The sequence below is a fragment of the Neodiprion virginianus genome, chromosome 4, assembly GCF_021901495.1.
Source record: "Neodiprion virginianus isolate iyNeoVirg1 chromosome 4, iyNeoVirg1.1, whole genome shotgun sequence".
NCBI classification, from domain to species: Eukaryota; Metazoa; Arthropoda; class Insecta; order Hymenoptera; family Diprionidae; genus Neodiprion; species Neodiprion virginianus.
Window position 1 is genome coordinate 15,078,094 of NC_060880.1, and position 21,411 is coordinate 15,099,504.

Consider the following 21,411-nt stretch of genomic DNA (forward strand, 5'->3'; position numbering starts at 1 on the left):
AGACTCGAAATCGTTCCGAACCAATTTCACGTATACCCATATATTTATTGGAGGTGAATAATTCTTTATTTTATTTTTTCAAAATCATATTACATATAATACGTGTTAAATTTTCTACCGCATTATTATTTTTCACTTATATAACAAGAAAAAGAAATTTTTTTCACACGCCTGTTACAGTTTGATAAGGGGTGAAAATAATGTACTTTCACAATTTTTTTTTTTTTTTTTTTTTTTGCAAATTTATTTTTCTTACGATTTTGTTGACGAAGTTTTTACAACAACACGATTTCCGGTCATTTTTTGTCTCTTCGAGTTTCGGCGCGTCCACCAATTCAAATCGATTATTGTTATTTTTATTGAACTGTTACACGCAATGCAATGCAGGATACATATACTGTATATATATTGTATATTCAATCGATCTTTACGATCATAGCGATTTGTTCACCCCTGATCATTAGCTGCGGAACGTGTCGTTCTAGGGTCTCGGTTTTACCGTTGGATTCCTTGACCACTGTTTTACTTATAATTGTATTCCGGTATGATTCGTCTTCGATTTTCCTCGCCTCAAATTCGCGACGTTGATACGAATCGGCAGGAGCACCTGCAATTTATACGAACTAAATTACGATCTAGTTATTATATTCACGTAGTGAAAAATGCATGTACACACGAATATCGCGACAATTTTTTCATACTTGTTTAATTATTACACTTTTTGTTTCTTTCCTTCATATTGATATCCAAAATGAAATGAGAAAATACTACCCAAGCTGCAACGCGCGAACGCATGCGAATCGATGATTTCATACTCGTAATATAATTGCTGCACTTGTTGCACATGAAATATGCGCATATCGTGTATATAATGTATAATGATAGAAAATAACAAAATCGGGGGATCGATGCAGTGCAGTGATTATCGTCGTTATCGTTATTTCGTTGTTATTTATAAACACACGCACACGTACGCACCCGGACTCGTCATTTTTCATATAATTAGAATGAAGGGGAGGGCGTGTAATCGCCGTCGAGGCTGAAAAACTTTTGAGAGTTTGACTTGTGTAATAAAAACACTTGAAATTATTTGACACTTGACTTGAACCGACCTCAACCGACTTTCTATAAACCGTTCAACTTCTTGTTGTAGGTTTTATATTAAATATGCGCGTATATATATATATATATATATAACATATGTATGTATACACACACACACACCGTTATCCACATCACAACCTCTAGTATACACGACATAAAATACAAAAAATAATAATTCCATACTCGATTTAAAAAAATTTCGAATAATCAACAACAATTGAAAAATAAACTCAACGTATGAATTTCTTGTAAAAACATGCGTATTCAGTTCGTTTGATATAATACGTCACAGACAGACGAAAAAAAAAAATGATAATTTTGATTACTCGTCGAACGAGCCACGCGGGAATATAAATTTGTAACAATATTTCTCACACCTATCGTGTAATAATATGATAATCGTGAATCTTGCGTATACATTATATATATATATGTCTGAGAAAAGTCTAGGAAAGGCGAAGAGGAAGAAAAATGATGATCCTAACGGGGTTTACTCATGTTTAAAAGCGTGACGATCCCGAACACGTCCGGTCAGCTCTCTCGCTTGCCCCTGACTGTCGATTTCGTCCAAGCGTTGTTATAAACAAACAATTTGCTTGTTGCTAAGATCCCGTCATTAAGCTATATTCACAGCTTGCAAATTAACGCTTGACGCTCGACACGGTGGACTCATCGAGAGTTGAAATTCAAATTGATTCGATGAAATATCCTTTTCATTCATTTCTGACAAAAGACTGAATACATTTTAAACTGTTTATTTTTTAAAATCAATTTAACGAAATAAATGAACAAAGATCTGTCGTGCTCCGACATACATATATATACATATATATGTATGTAGCGATATGCGTACGTATGCGCAGATAGAGTACAGCTCCTGGCAGGGCTTCTCCGTCCCTTCGAAGGTGCGCAGCAGGGCGTTTCGCAGTGTTGTATATGGAACACGTGCACCGCCCCCACTCCCTCCCGTTTTCCTCGTTGCGCCCACGACATCGATCCTCTCCGGTAGGCACCCTTCAAGGCCGTCTATTTCTCGCCCCTGCCTCGCCCTCATCCCCTCTCTCCCAAAAACAGCCTCCCCCCCCCACCCCCCTCCCACCCGCTAGCTCACTCGCTCGCCAAAGTACGCCACTAGGCCAACTAACCCTGAACTCGCATCGACGCCGCGGGTACAACGCCCTGCAGCCACCCGCGGTGCTTTGCTCCACGCCTCGTTCGCCCTGCCCAACCCTGCCATTTTTGTTGCAACTTTTTTTTTATACCTCTATTCCTGGTTTTTCGATATGATTGGTTTTTTTATTTATTTATTTATTTTTTTTCATTTTCTTTCCCTCGTCCGTTTCAGTCGATTCTTCTAATTGCGTACCGCGATCGCATGCGGAAACGTAAGAAACAATTATTGTTGTAGTTGTTATTTATTGTTATTCTTATATTACTCGCGGGTACGTGTATTTAATATACATATATACGCACGTATGCATTTATCCTGAGAATCTCTGTGTATAATAAATTATAGTTTGAGATAATGTTGTTGTTGTTGTTGTTGTTGAAAATTTTGTGGGGAAAAGAGTAGTAAGAATAATAATAACAACAACAACAACAAAGACAATAAATGAATGGATCGATATGCATATAGAAAAACGTATCGCGGAACATCGAGGAAGAGATCATCTCGCGATATAGGGCACGAGGACCGACGGTCGGGCGGGCATATCGAACGAACGACGCCTCCCTTTCCCTCCCCTTCTTCTTCGACCACCTACCACCGCCCCCGGAACGTTGCCAAGGCCGACCTCTGGCTTTAACCTAAAACCCTGTATAACCTAAAACCTGGACCCGAACCCGGACCAACAATTTCACACGTGTCACACATGAGTTTCAATATTACCTTGTGTCGCGTGCGTTCGCGCGTAATGTAACGAGATGCGTTACGAGTGTAGATATTAACAATAAGTCTATACGCATATATGCTTATGCCCTATATACGTCTACCTAAATCTGCGACCTATATTTTGTTAAACATGCGTGTATGCGCTCGTATCGCACGAGTTTCATTACACTCGTCGTTGTTATTCCGATTTTTATTTATCCCTCGTCTCTCTTTTCTCTTCGTTTTTTTTTTTTTTTTTTTTTTTATTTTCTTTCTACCTTGCTCGTTATTCTTTCATTCTTCTTGTTACGATATGAATACATAATTGTTGTGTAACGCTGATGGCATACGTATTACCGCTACGCACATATATTTGCGTATACGTATATCGAAACGTTTCGTCCAGTTCAAATGTTCCCGCTTAAGGACAATAATTGTTACGTTATAGCGAAGAGGAGACGGGCGAGAAAAAAAAAGAAACAAAAACAAGCAAAAAGAAACGAAAAATTTAAAACATGTAATATACGTACATATGATGCGTTGTTTGGATCGTGGGGATGAGGAAATGTAATGCGTATCGGTATAAAATAATTATAAATTTTACAAGGCGTCTAAAATTTTGAAAATAAATGAATGAGGAAACAGAAACTTGCCTCGCTACTTACGATCAGCGCTATCACTATTATTTCGGAGATATATATATATACACACACACACACACACGCAGGCGCGAGATAAGTATATTGCATCGCGGATATTGGCCGAGGTCATGGAGATTAATGTAGGAGCTTACATAGACATATACGCGTTAATGATTGCGTGTATTGAACGTATAAATAATATCGTGTGCGTGTGTACGTTCCGTGTATCGCAGAACGATGCAAGCTGCAAGAGGAAGGTATCATCAGATAAGAGAAACTTGCTCGTATATAATAATATGTGCACCTGCGTGTGTGTATGTGTGTAGTCGCAACGTGAACACTGTATTATACATATCGTGTGTTTACTCATGCGCATGTACGTCTTATATCTCTGTGATATCGCATGATACACCGCGATTAAATATATACTTATACCCGCACAATTCAATTGATCATAACAGACGAAAGGTAAAAATTTTTTACATAGATATATATGTATGTGTGATACAAACTCGGATGATTTAAAGAATGTACACTCGCCGCGATGCACATTCTAGAAGAACGAGTAGAGAAATCTGAGAATAATTTCGAATGAATAGGAATGGAAAACGAAGAATTGCGAATACAAGTATTGCACAGGCGAACGAATTGCGACGAAGAACAATTTTCTGACTGTCGTGTAGAAATGTTACTTTACCGAGTGCCGGAGCTTTTCTTTTAACCTTGCGCGTCCACACTTCGAGACAATCCTCGAGTGCGAGATTCCAGTGCTTGTCAAAGGCTGCGACGTATGCTAAGACGTAACCGCGAATACTGCACGCGCCCCTCGTGTACACCTGTAAAATAATAATTATTTTCAATACGGTAGAGAATATGTAGAGAGAATATATACTTATACCGAGGGGTTCTTTTGAAAGGACCTGCTCGAGGAAAATCGGAACTCGTTTAGTTGATGGTAGTAGCCAACTTTGTAAAAATGTGACCGTTGCGTAGGGTGAACGAGACGTTCTTAATAGGGGTGATTTTATCGTTGACCGTCACTTGTCAACCGATCGATTCTAGGGACTTTGTTCTCGTCAGCGGAGGTTTGCTTCGGGCTGCGAGAACGGACGTCGGCCAATTAAATTCAAGCAAGTTGAATCGTGCGCTTTACGAGCAGGTAAGTACCTTTCGAGATCTTTAAGGTGCCTTCCGAAATTAATTCTCAGTACTGTAAACGATTATTTATCTCTTTTGCGCAGCTGAATTCGTCGCTGGTTCTGTTTCCTTCCTAGGGAGTTTTTAGTGCTGCTAGCTAGTTTCGGAACGCACTCTAAATATCTTTAAAGGACCTGCTCGCAGCGCGCGCGATTCAACTTGCTCAATTTTTATTGGCTGACATCCGTTCTTGCAACCTGAAGCAAACCTCCGTTGACGAGAAAAAAATTCCCTAGAATCGACAGGTTAACAAGTGGCGGTCAACCATAACGTCTCGCCTATGGGTAAGGGTCTACTCACGACCGCATGTATGTTGTGTAATTGTTATCACAACAAAATTTTACGCCAGTGTATTCATTATTATCCGCGATATCACGCGTGAAAAGTATTGCTAATGAAGAGCCCGCGAGAGCGCGACTGCAGATCAATTAATTGTTCATGTATATATACATTGATGTATATTTCGAATCGATTTACGCGCGTGCGCCACGAGTCTCTATTACATAGGTTGGGAAAGAAAGTAGAGCCGAGGAGGGGTAGGGATGTGCTTTCCACCCTCATCGCCGCCCGCTACTGCTGTTGCTGCTGCTGGTGCTGCTTCTTCTTCCTCATCTCGCGTCCCTCCTTTGAGTGGAACGGCTACAGGCAAGGGGCGGGAAGGGCGGGGAATTTACGGAAGGGGTGGTTGTTATTGAGAAGCGCTGCCTTGCGGCGTTCGGCCCAAGCCTGCAAAGAGCGAGAGAAAGAGAGTTCTTTTTCGCCCTTTCCTTTTCTTTTCTTTTTTTTTTTTGTTTTTTTCTGTTTTCGGAAGGCGGGCGGGTAGGGGTGGGACATCGTGCAGCACGTGGTGTTCGGAAGGTGGGAAGGAGGAGTATATGACCTTGCGCTCGACGGGTTGCGAATCGGGGCGGGGGTGGAGGGGGTGGGGGTTGGGCGTTACCATGACGCCGTATGTTGACCCTTTTCACTCCCCCCCTTCAACCCCTCCTCTTCAATCCTACTTAGGTTTGATATCGTACGTGTGTACGCACACCGCGCGGCTCTCGAAGGGCTGCACGCGCTTATACGCGAAACTGTGTCACTGCGTCGTGTTGCCGCGAAACGGCGTCGACGACGCGACGTCGCGTGGGCTGTTCGGTGTTGAGTTTTTAAGGGGGGGGGGGGGGGGGGGGGGGGGCGGCGGCAAGTTAACGGAAGGTTTTCCGCTAGTACAGGGTGGTTTAGGCTTGAGGAGAGAATTCGCTAGATTATTGTGGCGTTGTTGTTGTTGTTGTTGTTACAACAACGGCACGCATGTAATTTTAGTATACATTATACGTGTTGTGTAAACTATGCATAATGCGTGTTTATAACCATATAATCGTCGAGATGTTATTCACGGCAGGTATACGCTTATTCGATAGTTGTAAAAGAAAATTCATAAAAATTTACGATATACATTTTACGTACCAAGTATTCGATTTTACCAATGAATTTTAATGTCAGAACCGAAAGAATGAACGATTGTATGGCTCTGTAATCTAGGTATACACGGTGAATTCTTAACGACTGCATTGTCCGTCATCTGCTGAAATTTAATGCAGACGTGCTACAATCCGACAACGAATTTTTGCCAGGGTGACCAACCGGCTTAAATTTTTAGACTACAGTTCGCCGCGATTTACGTAACCTCATAAATTTTTACAGCTGTCACTAGCAGTTTTGCTCAATTGACCACTGTCGAAATTTCTTAGATTGGTCGTTGCTCTTGTAAACGGCCGATCTCTGATTGTGGCGCGTGTGCATTAAATTTCAGGAGACGTCGGAACGTGCAGTCGCTAGAAATTCGCTCTGTATATATATATATATGTGTGGTTTTTTTTTGTGTTCTCGATGAAAAAAAAAATAACAGCCCTCCTTTCCGCCCGTTGTGACTCTAAATAAAATCCCGATTCGCAATTTTAACGCTTGTTGGAATTTTGGACACGTATACTTGTTATTACGATTTTTACTTTTTTTTCGCCCATAGAAGCAAGTTTTGTCGTCTAACTATAACGATTGTATAACGTTTCGGATTTCTCGTCGTCAGCTGATTGATGAGTTTAAAAAAAAAAAAAAAAAAAAAAACCACCTTAGAGGCGATTATCCGTCATTATTTATAAGATAATACATGCAATTTAGTTGTGAATGAAACGAACTTTTTTTTTTCCATTAAAATCGTACACAATCTGTGAAAAAATATAAGTAGTTCAGTAATGTGGTGTACCTGACGTAGTTATTTTGGATAATAATTGAAAATTTATAGTATATCGAAACATTTATATCTGTATCGCGGGTATGTATTTCTTTTCTTTTCTTTTTTTTTTTACAATTAAAATTAACTTATATATGCGAGTTGAACGTTTACAAAATTTCTGCGTTTAGTAGCGCTTTCTTGTCGCGTTGAACGTGGAATTTTTCTCATTCACCGTTACATAGTATTGTAAAATTGTTCAACGCGATGCCCGCAACCAAATCTACGGTACTTACATATAATATTATAACAGTACGCACCTTGACTCGGGTTCTCTGCTCCATGCATCGCAGAAGCATTTCTAACGGGCCTAGAGAGCCCTTCATCCTGGTCAGGACATTCCTTCCTTCGAGATTCTCGGCGGCAGCGCCCCCGCGGTCTTTATTTCGACATTTGCTACCCGGCACCGGCTCTATAAAGGATGTAATACAGGGAAATATGGAGAAAGATGTTACTGAGATAGATAGCTAGATAGATAGGGGAAAGATAAATAGGTAAGAATATCATTGAATATATGTATGCACACGTATTGAAAGTACAATTATCAAAATCATATGATGTAATATAATTATATATATATATATATATATATATATATATATATACATATACACTGGGGTGAACCAAAAAAAAACATCGATTTTTCATGCTTCTACCCCTCAAAAGTTGAGGTTTATTGTTAGAAAAAAACATTCTCGCGAAGAGAGAGCTCTGTAGCTCAAGTGGAAGCCGCCGCTCATTGAACGTTTCTAATTATAACGACATATAAAAGACGAATTTTTTGAAAGGAAAAATTAGGGAGGACGGCGATTGTATTTCAAATTATAAGAAGGAAAATTTCATCAAATAATTGTTTTTTGTCATTTTAATTTCTAATTTATACAAAAAAATTTATACAAAATCAGACATCGGGAATATACTTCTTTTTATTTAATGACATTTTTTTTCTCGTGATTTGAAACAGAATGGTCTCAAATTCTTCCTTCCAAAAAGTTCGTGGCAGACTTTGATTGGCTGTTATAATTAGCAACGTCCAATGACCGGCGGTTTCCGCTTAAGATGCAGAGCTCCCTCTTTGCGAGGGTGTTTTTTTTTATAAAACCTCAAGTTTTGAGGGGTAGAAAAATGAAAAATCGATTTTTCTTTTTTGGGACACTCTGACATACACATATCCATCAACGACATCAATTTGCGCGAACTGTCGGGTTTTGTTTTCCGCTCATAGTGACAGTTTCATCTGATTTTTATTTTATAAATTTACTCTTCTTTCTTCGTTTTGTCTTGCGTAACGATAATCAATTTTTTCGTTTTTCTTAACATTGTATCTTCAATATATCTTTATGCACAATAATTCCCGCGACAAGCAGTTACAATAAACAAGTTTCATATATTTTCGCAAACGTGTTTATTGTATTATTGTTACCGTTTTACTTGCATATATAATATACATTATACATAATCAATTTTCCACATAAATATTATGTAAAAACAATGACAGGGTGGCCACCTGTCTGGAAAACCGGGAAAACCGGGAAATGTCAGGGAATTTTGTATGTCAGGGAAATGTCAGGGAATTTTTTGGTTGGTCAGGGACTTTTTATAGAACTCACGGATTTCAAAAGCTTTGTCCATAAAATTGAGATGCTATCACCGCATCGTCACAATTTTTCTTCTCTTCTTATTGACGATTATAAGCTTAGTTGTTGATTGTCACATGAATTCAGTAGTACGAGCAGACATCGGTCTGATTTATCTATGGCCGTCACTGCGTGTGGAGACGCACGTTCACCGACGCCTAATAGTCTAGAAAAAACGAAGCCTCAGATTTTTGGCAATAACTCAAAAAGTAAAAGCGCTAGCGAAAATTTTAAAAAGATTCTTAAAGAGGAGGAAATTTCCAATAAAAAAGTACGAGCACCCGGAATTCTATCTTCAGTATTAGTAATTTTAATTTAACGCTGAACATCGGGCTCTGCGCAACTGTTACGGCATAGACGCGCCGCGTCTAGACGGTACACCGCATAAAATAATTGTTTTGCTGTATTAAATATCAATTTAAATATTTGGATAAATTGTGGTGTATTCTTAACGCTTGAAAGAAAAATGTCCCGTTGGAAAAAAATTTTTAAGTTTATTTTTCAAAGAGATGCACATTCGTTAATTAGTCATAATTCTTCGAACCTCGATTTTCATTGCAAGCAGCATAAATGTTCAAATAATAGCTCTAAAAATATTTCGCTTCTTGGAGCCCCTTCTTAAGTATATACTTAACAAGACCACGGAAATGGAAATTTTAATTTTTTGTCAACTTTCAAAAATCACAATGAACGGAATCAACAACTTTTAAAAACTTTTATAACTTTAATATATTTGGCCATACTTCACCTAGGTTACTATAGTTATTAGTGATTTCTGCACAAATTGTGCATGAAAATGTTAGGGAAACGTAATGATTTTAGTCAGGGAAAACCGGGAAATGTCAGGGAATTCCGTGAGCGGAATTGAATGGCCACCCTGAATGAATATGTTTAATAAGAATGATTTGCTCCTTTTCAACGTTCAATTACAATTGCAGCACAGCTACAGGCGGCTGTGCAACGTACGTATAGCTGTGTCGGTATAATTCACACACGTATGTACCTACACAAAGTGCATATAGGCTATACTGTAACGGAGGGCTTTCTCCGATAACTTTCATTTGGCGATTTTCCCCCTCTTAGCGAATTTACTAGCCTGCCTCCTCTCTTTTCCTATTTTCTGCAGTCCCGTGTTACTTTGTACGTACTTACGAACAAACGTACGTTACAAACATTGGGAGGGGGGATTACTTTCACTATCGTCGGCTGCCTTTCGTTTTTTCGCTATTTTCCTTTCCCTTACAATTTTTTTTCTTTTTTTTTTTTTTTTTTTTCGTTGTGCCTCTTTTCCGTCCAAGGTACGTATATTTTTACACGTATAGGCATGTATTACACGGACCTATTTCTTTGATACGTTACCTCGAGATCGCTCGTTCCTTTCACACTTCATTTTTAATGCATAATATTTATTATCAAATTATTAATTTTTTTCTTTGTTTTTTTCATGATTCTTCCATTGTCAGATTTTTAAGAAAAAAAAAAAAAAATAACGCAATTTACGAATACTCCTAGATTCAAATATTATAATTCTATATGCACGTAAACACGGGGCATTCCTTGAGATTTCGATCAAGATTTTACGTCAATGTCTTAGATTGACTTTATAATTTTTTGCACGAAAGCAGGTACACGACCGAAAACGCAATCTGATTTTTTTTTTTCCGAATTTCTCGACCCAGCGTATCTGATGTATGAATTAAAAACTTGAAACAAAAACTCCCACTTGCAAAATATCCGAAAAAAATTCAAAAAAAATTTTACAAAATATAACAATATTTTCGACACCTGTTAGAAGATGGAGATTTCATAACTTCCAAAGATAAATAAGAAGAATGAAAAATTATTGTTATTCGATTGCATTTTTGGCATAAAAATGAATACAAAAAAATGGTCATTCTTAATAACAATAATAACATAATTTAGATGATATTTTTTTTTTTTTTTGTGCTCTTCTTATTTATCCTCCGAAGTTATGAAATCTCCATCTTCTATCAGGTGTCAGAAATTTTGTTATATTTGATAAAAATTTTCCGAATTATTTCAGAGTTTAGAAAGTGGGGGTTTTTGTCGGAAGTTTTTAATTCATACGTCAGATACGCTGAGTCGAAAAATTCGGAAAAAAAATTCAGATTGCGTATCCCGTTGTGTACTTACTTTTATACAAAAAATGATAAAACCAATCTGAGACATTGACGTAGAATCTTGATCGAGATGTCATGGAATGCCCTGTGTATAAAAATTGATAAACACGCGACTAAATACCGTTGACACTAGCGTATAAATTTATACGTCTGTAGGAAAAATTCGAGGCGCTACGCTGGAGACGGTGTATAATAGTAATAACAATGATTATTATTGTTGTTATTATTATAAATAATAATAATGACAATGATAACGATAATATAATAAGACAGTCGAGTATAAACTCATCGCCCAAATCTTCCCCGAGGTGCGTAACTGTATAATTTATCTCGGTATAAATTTGCACGGCATTTATGCGTGTGCAATGTATATGGACTTTTTTACACATTTGGCACATTCATATGCATACAATAATGTGTTTTTAAACGTTCGCACGGCCTCTCCTTTTTCTTTCTAGCTTTTTCTCCATACGTAAACATTTAATGTGACAATTATATCAGCTGAGTCTCGATCCCCGCATGCATGTGATATTTTTTCTATAGCAGAGGGAATGAAGAGTGTGAGAGAGAGAGAGAGAGAGAGAAAGAGAAACAGAATAAAAAATAAATTAACAAGTGTGCAGGATACGGAGACAATGCTTATAATTAATATATCTAACAAGAAGTAAAAAAAAGTGCAAATACCGACTTTCTTTTTTTTCTGTTTTTTTTTTTTTTTTTTTTTTTTACATCATGCATATTATATGCCTGCATCTGTACGCAAATAATTATCGTCAAACGTTTAAATACATATAATACGCGAGATGATAGTAGATACATCCATACACACATATATATAACGTATATGTGTAATTTATAACAGCGAAATACTGGATCCCGACATCGTAATATAAATTTAGTGCAGCACAGCTTTTGTTATTATTCTATTTTTGATCATGCTTCGCCGTCTTGTGCATCGAGACAATGAGTGAGGGATTATATACATATATTTTTTTCCCGAGTATAATATATACCTACCTGACGGGTCAAAGTTCGGATTTACCGTTTTGTACCATTATTACGCATCGAATTTATTCGGTTTAAAGTGTCTACATTTTTATTTTTATTTTATTTTATTTTTTTTTTTTTGTTCATCTGGACCGATAATACCTATAATCGACATGTCTATGAAAATCCGATCGATTTGTTTGGAAAAGAGAAACCAAACAAAAAAAAAAAAAAAACAAAAAAACGGAGAAGGAGAAGAAGAATCAAACGAATCGCATCGCAAAAAATTGCAGAAACGTTGCGATTTTTGTTTGAACGACGATGATGGAGCGTTTCGAGTTTCAAGGCAAATTAAATAACGTTAATATACGTGTGTGCCTGTTTTTTTTTCTTTTTTTTTTTTTTTTCTCATTGTACTCGGGTTTAAATATCGTTACTAAAGTTGGGGCAGACCGCATGCAAATGTTTTACTTCATATATCTATGTATAATTCAGCGATGTAGGGCTTTTTCCGCAAGACTGCACACGCAACAACACCACCACCACCACCACCACCACCACCACCACCAGCAGCAGCAGCAGCAGCGGGAGACGTTAGACGATCATGAGGACGATCCCCAGGTTGAGTCGCCCTGAGTTCAACGGCCGACCGGCCACCGCTCCCGAGAGTCGGTCGGGCCTCTCTGCCTCCTGCTGCTGCTGCTGTTTCTGCTTGCAAACACACGCTTGCATACCTATACTATTATACGTGTAGCGTATGCACCGGGGAGGAGGAACACGGTATGTGTGTACGTATGGATATACAGACGCGCGCAAAACTCATACGAATACGTTGGTATTATACGTATTATATTGCATACGATGCGGCTCCGCAAATTTCCGCAAGAGATCGGGCGAACGCGGCCAGCGCGGAATTGTACTGTTAGTTTCGCCCGGGAAGAAGCGAGAGATTCTGCGCTGCCCGGCCCTTTTTCCCTCCTCATTTTTTTTTTCTTTTTTTTTTTTTTATTCTTTTCTTCTACAAATATTTCTTTTTTTCCGCACACGCGAGACCAAGGGATACCGAATAGCAATCTGAGAAGAGATGGAGAAAGAGTGAGAGAGAGAGAGAAAAGATCGAGCAGTATTTTTTTTTGTTTCTCGCTCGGATGGGGAGATGTTTTATTTTTTTTTTTTTGTTCTTTTTTTCAAACAACTAATATCCAGGTCGAAATTGGCGGAAGGAGGAAGTATGGACGTGCGATTTTACGTTTATTTTGTACGCGGAGATCCACGGGAAAACACACACATACACGACGTCTGCTGGCGTTGAGATAGGTCGAGGAGGAGCCGGCTTTGCCATGCCTTTGCCTGCACCACGCGCGCGGGAATTGGATCGTTTCATGTAACGGGTGTCCTTCTCTAAATCCACGGATCCACGACCGATAAAGCTCTGACAAATTTTATCCGATAACAATCCCCAACCCCTGTTTTTATCCATTGATGAACAGAAAGCGATATGATCTTTAAAAGGTATTCTCTATAAATTATTTTCTCAACGTTATTTACTAAAGTCAGGTTATAAGCTTTCACGTGACTAGAAATTTTATTTTCAACGTCAACTGATTCAATTGTACAATTGATATATTTATACATATTCGCGCGCTTATTTTGAGAGATTCGTGTTTTTTTTTTGTTTTTTTTTTTTCAAATAAAATAAAAAACCAACAACAACAATAATAATAATAATCATAGTAACAATCATAATAATATTATTGGAGAGAGGATTGATAAAAAGATGATAAATATGTAAGTCATGCGATTATTCATTTATATACGTGGTAATTGATGAAAACGATTGAAAAATAACCAAAGAATTGTGCTGCACGGGTGGAAAGAAAGAGATAGCAAGATTCTTAACTTACATGATATGTGTATATATATACCGAAGAATTTTCAGCCAATAGAGAGCGGCTAAAAAAAGCTATCGTTTTTTTTTTTTTTTCAACCTTTCTTTCGCGGTGTATAATCTATATCATATGCATATGTATGATTATTATACCTGCATATACCTATAAAATACATTACAGTCTATTCCGATCTAATTACATCAATATAGGTTGTATATTGTGCAGTCTGACGGGGTGAACTGCTTTATACGTGTATATGCGTGTAGGTATGTACGTATATAGTATATATGCATAGCGCGAGCTCTATCAAATGTTCCGTTATAATCTCCTCCCCCTCCCTCGGTGACTTTGCGCTCGCGGCCCGGGACCGAGCGAGGATAGTCCACTCCCCGTTTGCCTGCATATGATGTACGTATGTATAATACGTTTTGTATGCAAAAATAAATAAAGAAAAGAAAAAAACAAAAAAAAAAAAAAAAGATCGATCATTTCGTTTGCTTTTTATATCTACAATTTTTATAGGGACGGAGACCCGACAATTGAAGTTTCCATTCAGTCGTATGCATACAATTTTCCTGCGACTTACTTTCGAAGTTTGTATGTGTAATGCATGGAGGTAAAAAAAAAATTTTAGTATTGTTCAAAATTAGTGCGACATTAGGGGTCAATTTTCGTAGAAACGGAAGAAGGAAAAAAAGCATGTAGAAATATTCACGGTCAAGTTAAAAAATTTACGTCCATTGATTTTTGATCTTTGAATTTTGGCTATTACAACGTATGAAGAATAATAAGAGAATTTCACTTCTCCTGATTCTTTGATTGAAGTATGGGTAAACAGGTGTATAATAATATATATTTTCTGTCGTTCATTCTGTGCAGTCAGTGATATTTACAGTATATTATATATATATATATACTGTATTATATTTATATTGCAGTGTCGGGTGTTTGATGTGTAGGAGTTGCACACTTTGCATATTATACATTATATACCCATCCCTGTATATGTACATACTTTTTACGTGCACCCAACCGCGGTAAGTATGTAAACTTGCAGGGTACGGATGTTACGCACGTAACCTACTGCAGACTAGCCTAGCCTAACCTGACCTCCTGCACACCACGCGGTTGTAAAGTGTAAATCCAGTCGAAAAGAATAATGTAAACCGTGTAGAAAGTGTCGAGGCTTGGATTTGCGTTGCTCATAACGAGGAGTAGGAGTACGAGGAGGACGATGGTCGTTTACAAAATATGTATGACCAGAATGAAAATTATATGCGGGGTGAAATTTCAAATTATCGATAAAACATGATGGACGTCGCACGATATTCGTCTTGATTTCGATACTGCGTACAGCTCTCGTAATTCGCCACCACTTCCGTGTATTATCCGAAACGTCTGAATTTTAAAATTTATTATATTTGGTCGAGGATTTAGTATTTATTCTGTATCGCGCGATTGTTTGTGAGAAAAACACTCTGAAAATGAAAGGATAGAGGAAAGGAAATGAAAAATAAAAAGATACTATCTACCGGTTGACAGTAATCACACACATATAATTGATCGTTCTTAGGGGAGAAAAAAGAAAACTTTTTTTTTTAAATCATTTTTTTGGTTTCTCGACAATTTCTCATGCAAATATCCGCGATTTCGCAAGTACGCATATCGCGGATGTACTTTGCCTGCACCCGGAATGAGGGTCGGTCGGCCGTTGTGTCCGAGTCGAAAGGAGAGGAGAAGAGAGGAGAGACGAACCGCTGGTTGAGACTAGGGTCGACGTCCGGGCGCAACAAGTGCTGCACTCCGCACACACGTCGCCACCTATATTACACCGAACCCACCCCCGTCCATTCGCCGCGGATCCCCTTTTTTACCCCCACTGGCTCTCCCACCCCCGCGGACACGCGCTTCACGCGTTAAATATAACCTATTGTGTATACATGTATTATACACGTACGTACAGGTACATACATGATCCCGGATATTTTTTCATTTTAAACGCTTATTCTATTCATGTCCGTTATAGGTATACAGTGCAGTGTGAATGCGCGGGAAATTCAGGGAATACGGAAATTTTTTAATTTAAATTTTGACGAATCACTGCATAGGTAAATTAATTTGTTTTCCCTGTACAAGACGTTGTTTTACCGATAAGCAGGGGGTGGAAGAAAAATTTGGGGTGGACGCGGTACAAAGTGACCTAATTTCAATCGTACTTGTGTAAATTAACATCAGTTACACGTTACTCGCAACCAAGTTTGTCTTTTTCTCTTCAAATGAATTCTTATATACCTTGACGCAGAACGACATAAGTATAATCTATTGTAATTTGAAAATTCTATGTACGTACTTAAATTATATAATCATTGACCTGTCGCGACGACGTGAATAAGTCTCACGTCTATTTATTTATTTTTTGTTTCTGCATTTCGTTCCTTTCTTGTTTGACGGATGCGGAACGATAATACACACATACACACACACACTCCTGTAAACTAATCGGACCCCGTAAACAAGTTATGACAATTACTCTATCGTAACTGACATGCATAATTAACATTGCGTACAGTGTTCGAATAAATACGTGGTATTATACTATTTATACGTTGTTAATAGCATGTGAGTTGTAGCTTCTAGGTTAACTGTAAGTACGAAACGTGATGTCTGCACATATAGATCTTTCATCGATTTCGAAATGATATTTCGTTCACATCCCGATAAATTCTATTCTCTGTTTCTATTTTCCCTCTGTTTCTATTTTCCCGCGTTAACAAAACGCGGCTGAATCGATACCGCCGCCATCTCGCGTCGACGGAGCGAACCTTGAAGCATCGCGTGCTGAAAATGAACCTAACCTAACCCGTGTGTATGTACAAACTATGTGATAAATATGAATCGAATTACCTTGATGAGGAAGAAATCTGCGCTTCGGTGTAGCCCCGGCGAGTTGTTCCGCATTTTCCTTGCTACCGGGTCCCTGAACAAGCAATCATTAGCGACGACATGGACGTTGGGTGGGGATGGAAGAAAGAAAAGCATCGGAGTGGGGAAGAACAAAACAAGACGCAGACGCACGTGGGTGAGTTAGTGGTGACAATCGAACGAGGAATGTACGAAGATGCGTTACTGACTCTTGATTTTTGCCGCGGTTGACCCCTCGCGTTTGACTCGTAACTTCCCAGGTTATCGTAGACCTTCGCGCCGGGCACGGGGAGCCGCAATTTCGGGGAGTAGAGGGCCTTCAGCGGTTCGAATTTGTCACTTAAAGCGTCCAGCGAATCGTCCGACGACGAACTGCCCTCCATCTTTGATATCGAAGCTTAAAGGTCTTGAACAGCGCGGAGACGCAGCTGCTGCGAAAGGTAGCGCGATGCTCTTTACCCACCGAGCAAATCGAAGTCCGCTGCGGGAGGGCGACGGAAACGTTATGAAACGCATCAACGAAGCGGCGGGAGCGAAAGGAGAAGGAAAATTGCGTCGGAGGATGTTAACCTCCGGAGAAAACTTTCCTTCTAACTGTTCTTTCTCGGTGAATTACGTAAACCGAACCGCTGCTGCATTTCTCTACCTTCTACCTTATAATAATGCTGTTGCTGCTGCTGCTGCTGCTCTGCTGCACAGCGGCAATGGCGATCGTAGGAACGAGTTACGAGAACCGCTGAGGAAGTGAATCGACAAGAAAGAAAGTTTTCACCGAAGACAGGCTGCTGCTTCTACTCTTGCTTATAGTCGCTATAACTAACAACACCGAACCGTTGCGGCCGCGTAAGCGTAAGCCGTTTTCACTTTCATGAAAATGCCAACTCGCCGTCCGTTGCGCCGCTGTCTTTTAATTTGTATCCCCCTCGGTGAGAAACTTGTCGTTTTAGCAACTTTTCCTCCATCGGTTTGTAATGTTATAATAATATAAGTAAAATTACACGCTGAATTTTTTTGTCTAATTGATTCGATTTTTTTATCACCAATGAGTATTTCACTTTGACAGAGATCTTTTGTTTTATTTGTTTCTTTGTCACTCTGGTCGATAAAGAAGAGCGGGTTTCTTCTCACCGGCCGACGAACGGAGTCTCTGAATTACCTTTTTGGCCAACTTTCATTTGTTTTCTCCGGTTGTTTGTTTCAGGAAGACGGGAATCGCCTGAGGAGGGTGAATCTACCGCGTGGCGTGTCGGGCGGAGAAGGTTGGGGGCGGATCGAAGGTGGTTTTGGATGTTAGGAGGCGAAGGGGTGGCTAGTCAGGCCCCACCGCCAGGTACGGGTCCTAATGCCGGTCCCCGTATCGCAATCTCTTACGCTAACTACATCCCTCATACCCAAAGAGGAGAATACGATGCCATTTATAGACGACGAGTTACTTTGGTGCCCTGACAACGACGGGAAGATGGTAGATCTCACCCAGTGTCTTCAGGTCAATATATGTCCAATCTAAGCCATTCCCCGAATCACTACCTTTCGCTTCTTTGGCCCCCCTTTTTTTTCATAACTTTTCCTCGACGATTGTGGTGGGAACAAGGAGTTCAATTTTAAGAGAATACCTAAATTCATTGTCGAGGAACGACTTCGATCGAGAAAACCTTTCGTTTTACTCAACAATGACTTTACAAAATGTATTCCTCTCAATTGGATTCACGTTTTTTGACGTCATTGTCGCATGAAACAAAAGATACTTTTACGGAGAAGGCTTTGATTGATAGTGAAAACAAGCGACAATTTACTCGATCGATAAACACGGTCTATAACACTCTCTTATTTTTTATTTTTTTTTCTCGGGCCTGAAATAGGAGAACGGGGCCGGACAAACCGACGAATTCTCGGCGATGGAGTTGAGCGTTCTCGTTGGAGCTCCGGGAGCGCCTTCAGGGCCATCAGAGGAAGGCGAAGAGATGCCTGGCGTAGCTGGCGAAGAGCCCTTCGACACCCTGGACACGTTTTTAAGGGAATTGCAAGCTGACCTAGCCGAGGCCAGTCAACCAACTTCCACAACCACACCTATTAATTCCTACAGAAGACAGAGGTACAACATTGCCGCTGCTAATCCCTTACTGGCAGGTGAGAACAAAGCTATATCGTTACAGTTTATTTCTTTATTAATATTTTTACTATTTGTCTCAGTTCGTACAGTTTTGACTATTGAGATATATTTACTTATTTCTGTTTCTTAGTTTTATTTATTTATTTTAATTTTAATTTTTATTTTGTTAGAAAAACTGGCAGCACCCACTTCGCAGAGCTTACCGACCCCCATAGCGCACGCGGCGAGAGCAGAGATCAAAACTGAGAACATACAACCCGAGACGAGTAAAGGTAGGAACTAATTCATTATTGTTACCATTTGATCTCTGCGTTATCGACGCTCGGTCGAGAGTATCGCCTACCCTTCGCCCGTAACGAGAACTCGTCAATACCAGCGACGAGTGGGTTATCCTTCTGTATTATCGACGGTGTTCATACCGATCGAGTTACTTTCTGCTAAACTCACATTTGTCGGTGGGTAAAAGAAAATACCTGCGTTAAACTGTAATCGGCTTACTACTGATCGTGAAGTCGTTGAGCAGATTGCCGTTGACGGTTGGCCTGCCGCGACAGTCGCAGTGCAAAGTAGCGGTACCGTACGGCTCGATTGAAGCATACATAGGTATAGCGCGGTTTTACATACGGTTGATTCGAAACTTCGAAAGGGAAAACCGGCCAAGGCCCCTCATGCGCGCTTGAATTGCGACCACACATCCGCGTTAGCAATAATAATTGCGTATAGACGCGTTCCGTGTACTTGAAAGATATATACACCACATGTATAATTCTTGCTGCGCTTGGTGGACGCTGTGAAGTCTAACATTTTTTTTTTTTTTATTCTATTGCTGTTATTCCTTCTACTATGTACCCATTTCTATTGCCGCTGTCGCTGTTGCTGTCGCTGTAGGCGAATGGTTAATACCAAGCGTACACAAACGCACACGTAGGCGCGGGGCAATACTTACGGAACATACGTAACCGGACCAACGCGTACATTATAACGTGCGATGAAAGACACGGCAGCACGGCGGCAATATATGCGTGGCCCAATTCTTGTAATTTACAACCGTGTCGTAACGCGCTCTCGGTGTTATAAGCTTATGGCATCGGTATAATATAGCCTGCACACCGTGTAGAGGTATAAACGATTCGCGTTACATACTTGGAGTTCTGCCGCTTCCCTTTTTGCAGTCTGCATTCGTCCGAGGGGATTTTCGATTGGCCGTATTCGGTTTGATTCTTTGTACGGGATTTTTCTCTGTATTGTTCAATCGATTCCTCGTTACTCCCGTCATTCGTATGCATACACATGTATGTACATGCTTTTAACAATGCTATAACACATGTTACATGCATATTGTATATCCATGTGAGATATCCAATGTTGTGTGTGTAAAAATTCAACTACAACAATCGTCGAAGAAGTAACATTTGTATAATCTATTCATCAAAAATTATACAAGCGATAAGATTTGAGCTTCCTATTACATAGACTTGCCAATAATTATTATTGTCTGCGTATAACCCCGCTTATCGCTTATCTCTCTATGATATTAGATACGTAAAACCTCTACCTCTTTCTCTTGTTTTTGCCCCCCGTCCGCTCCCCCCCGTACCCAAAAAACATTTGGTTGACGGCGAGTTTCCCCGGAAATCTCTGTATACATTTTCACCTTTGTTAACACTTTATGTACTCGTTCTCTTCTCTTTCGAAGGGGGTCTTTCTTCTTCCTTCTCACGCTGGGTCCAGCTGTCTCGCTGTCTCGCCGTTTCTCCGTCTCTCCGTATCACTGGGGTCGAATACCATGCACTTGCCGTTTCGTTTCCTATACCGCTATTACATATATCGTTTGTGTGTACATACGTGTAGCCAGACACCGTGCCAAGGCACGACCCTTTCCCTTGACCTGCCCTCAGGCTTACGCCGAGGCGAACCCTCGGGCACCCTCACATAAATCCCCTAATAAGTGTTATACGAAAATAGCTCCGCTCTTGCAGACGGTGACAGAAATAAAGCAAAAACAAGATGGAAAAAAAACCGGTTGTGGAAAAAACCGGCGAGAAAGAGGAAAAGGAAGAACAGGTGTTTGTACACGCTTAGAAAAAAAAGAAAAAAAATGCGAAACTATCCAAAATGTTGTATCGCTTATTTAAAGAATGTAATTATCTATCGGAATTATGATATAGGTTGTAATTTTATTTTTTACGTTCACTCTCGAATTTATTATATTATGGTAGTATTATAATAGCTGAATTCAGAGAGAAGTCGTTTAAAGTATGTTGAAAATTTTATAAAACGGGGTGTGGGGTGTACGCATCCAAGGTGCAAAATAAACATATTTACATAGAGAAGAAGCGCGAAACTATATATTACACGCGCCATGCTTGCCATATAGCCGCGTTCTTTGGGTGTATATTATAGTTATATAGTTGTTGAGCAATCGTCTTCCTCGTCTTGCCACATACATACCGCGGTAGCGGCGCAATCGTGTAATAGCGCGTTTTCGGAACGCTCGAAAGCTGTCTCGACGATTACGACGGGATGGCACAACTTCCATTCCCCTTCGCATCCGAGACGCAAGCGGTTAGGTAGTTGAAATTTTTCGCTGATGAAAGAAAAAAATGAACTTGTACGTGCAACTAACGTAAAATATGGAATC

General features: G+C 39.6%; 2 protein-coding genes across 5 annotated transcripts in view; one reads left to right on the top strand and one right to left on the bottom strand.

Moving 5' to 3' along the window:
• The window catches only part of LOC124302155 (ecdysone-induced protein 74EF), a 122,354-nt gene that overhangs the window by 22,150 nt on the left and 78,793 nt on the right, over positions 1-21,411 (top strand). For 3 of the 4 annotated variants that reach the window (XM_046757993.1, XM_046757994.1, XM_046757992.1), the window contains 3 exons: positions 17,862-18,146; positions 18,520-18,787; positions 18,941-19,042. In XM_046757993.1, coding sequence (XP_046613949.1) covers positions 18,003-18,146; positions 18,520-18,787; positions 18,941-19,042 — 514 coding nt within the window. In that variant the 5' untranslated portion in view covers positions 17,862-18,002. The remainder of the gene's footprint in view (positions 1-17,861; positions 18,147-18,519; positions 18,788-18,940; positions 19,043-21,411) is intronic. The other variant, XM_046757995.1, reaches the window with a different exon arrangement.
• LOC124302156 (U7 snRNA-associated Sm-like protein LSm11) lies at positions 179-17,206 on the bottom strand. Its single transcript, XM_046757997.1, has 5 exons — positions 16,870-17,206; positions 16,643-16,715; positions 7,345-7,496; positions 4,313-4,451; positions 179-607 (listed from the first exon to the last, which is right to left on the bottom strand). The coding sequence occupies exons 1-5, from the start codon at positions 17,041-17,043 to the stop codon at positions 417-419; spliced, it is 729 nt and encodes a 242-aa protein (XP_046613953.1). The 5' UTR covers positions 17,044-17,206; the 3' UTR covers positions 179-416.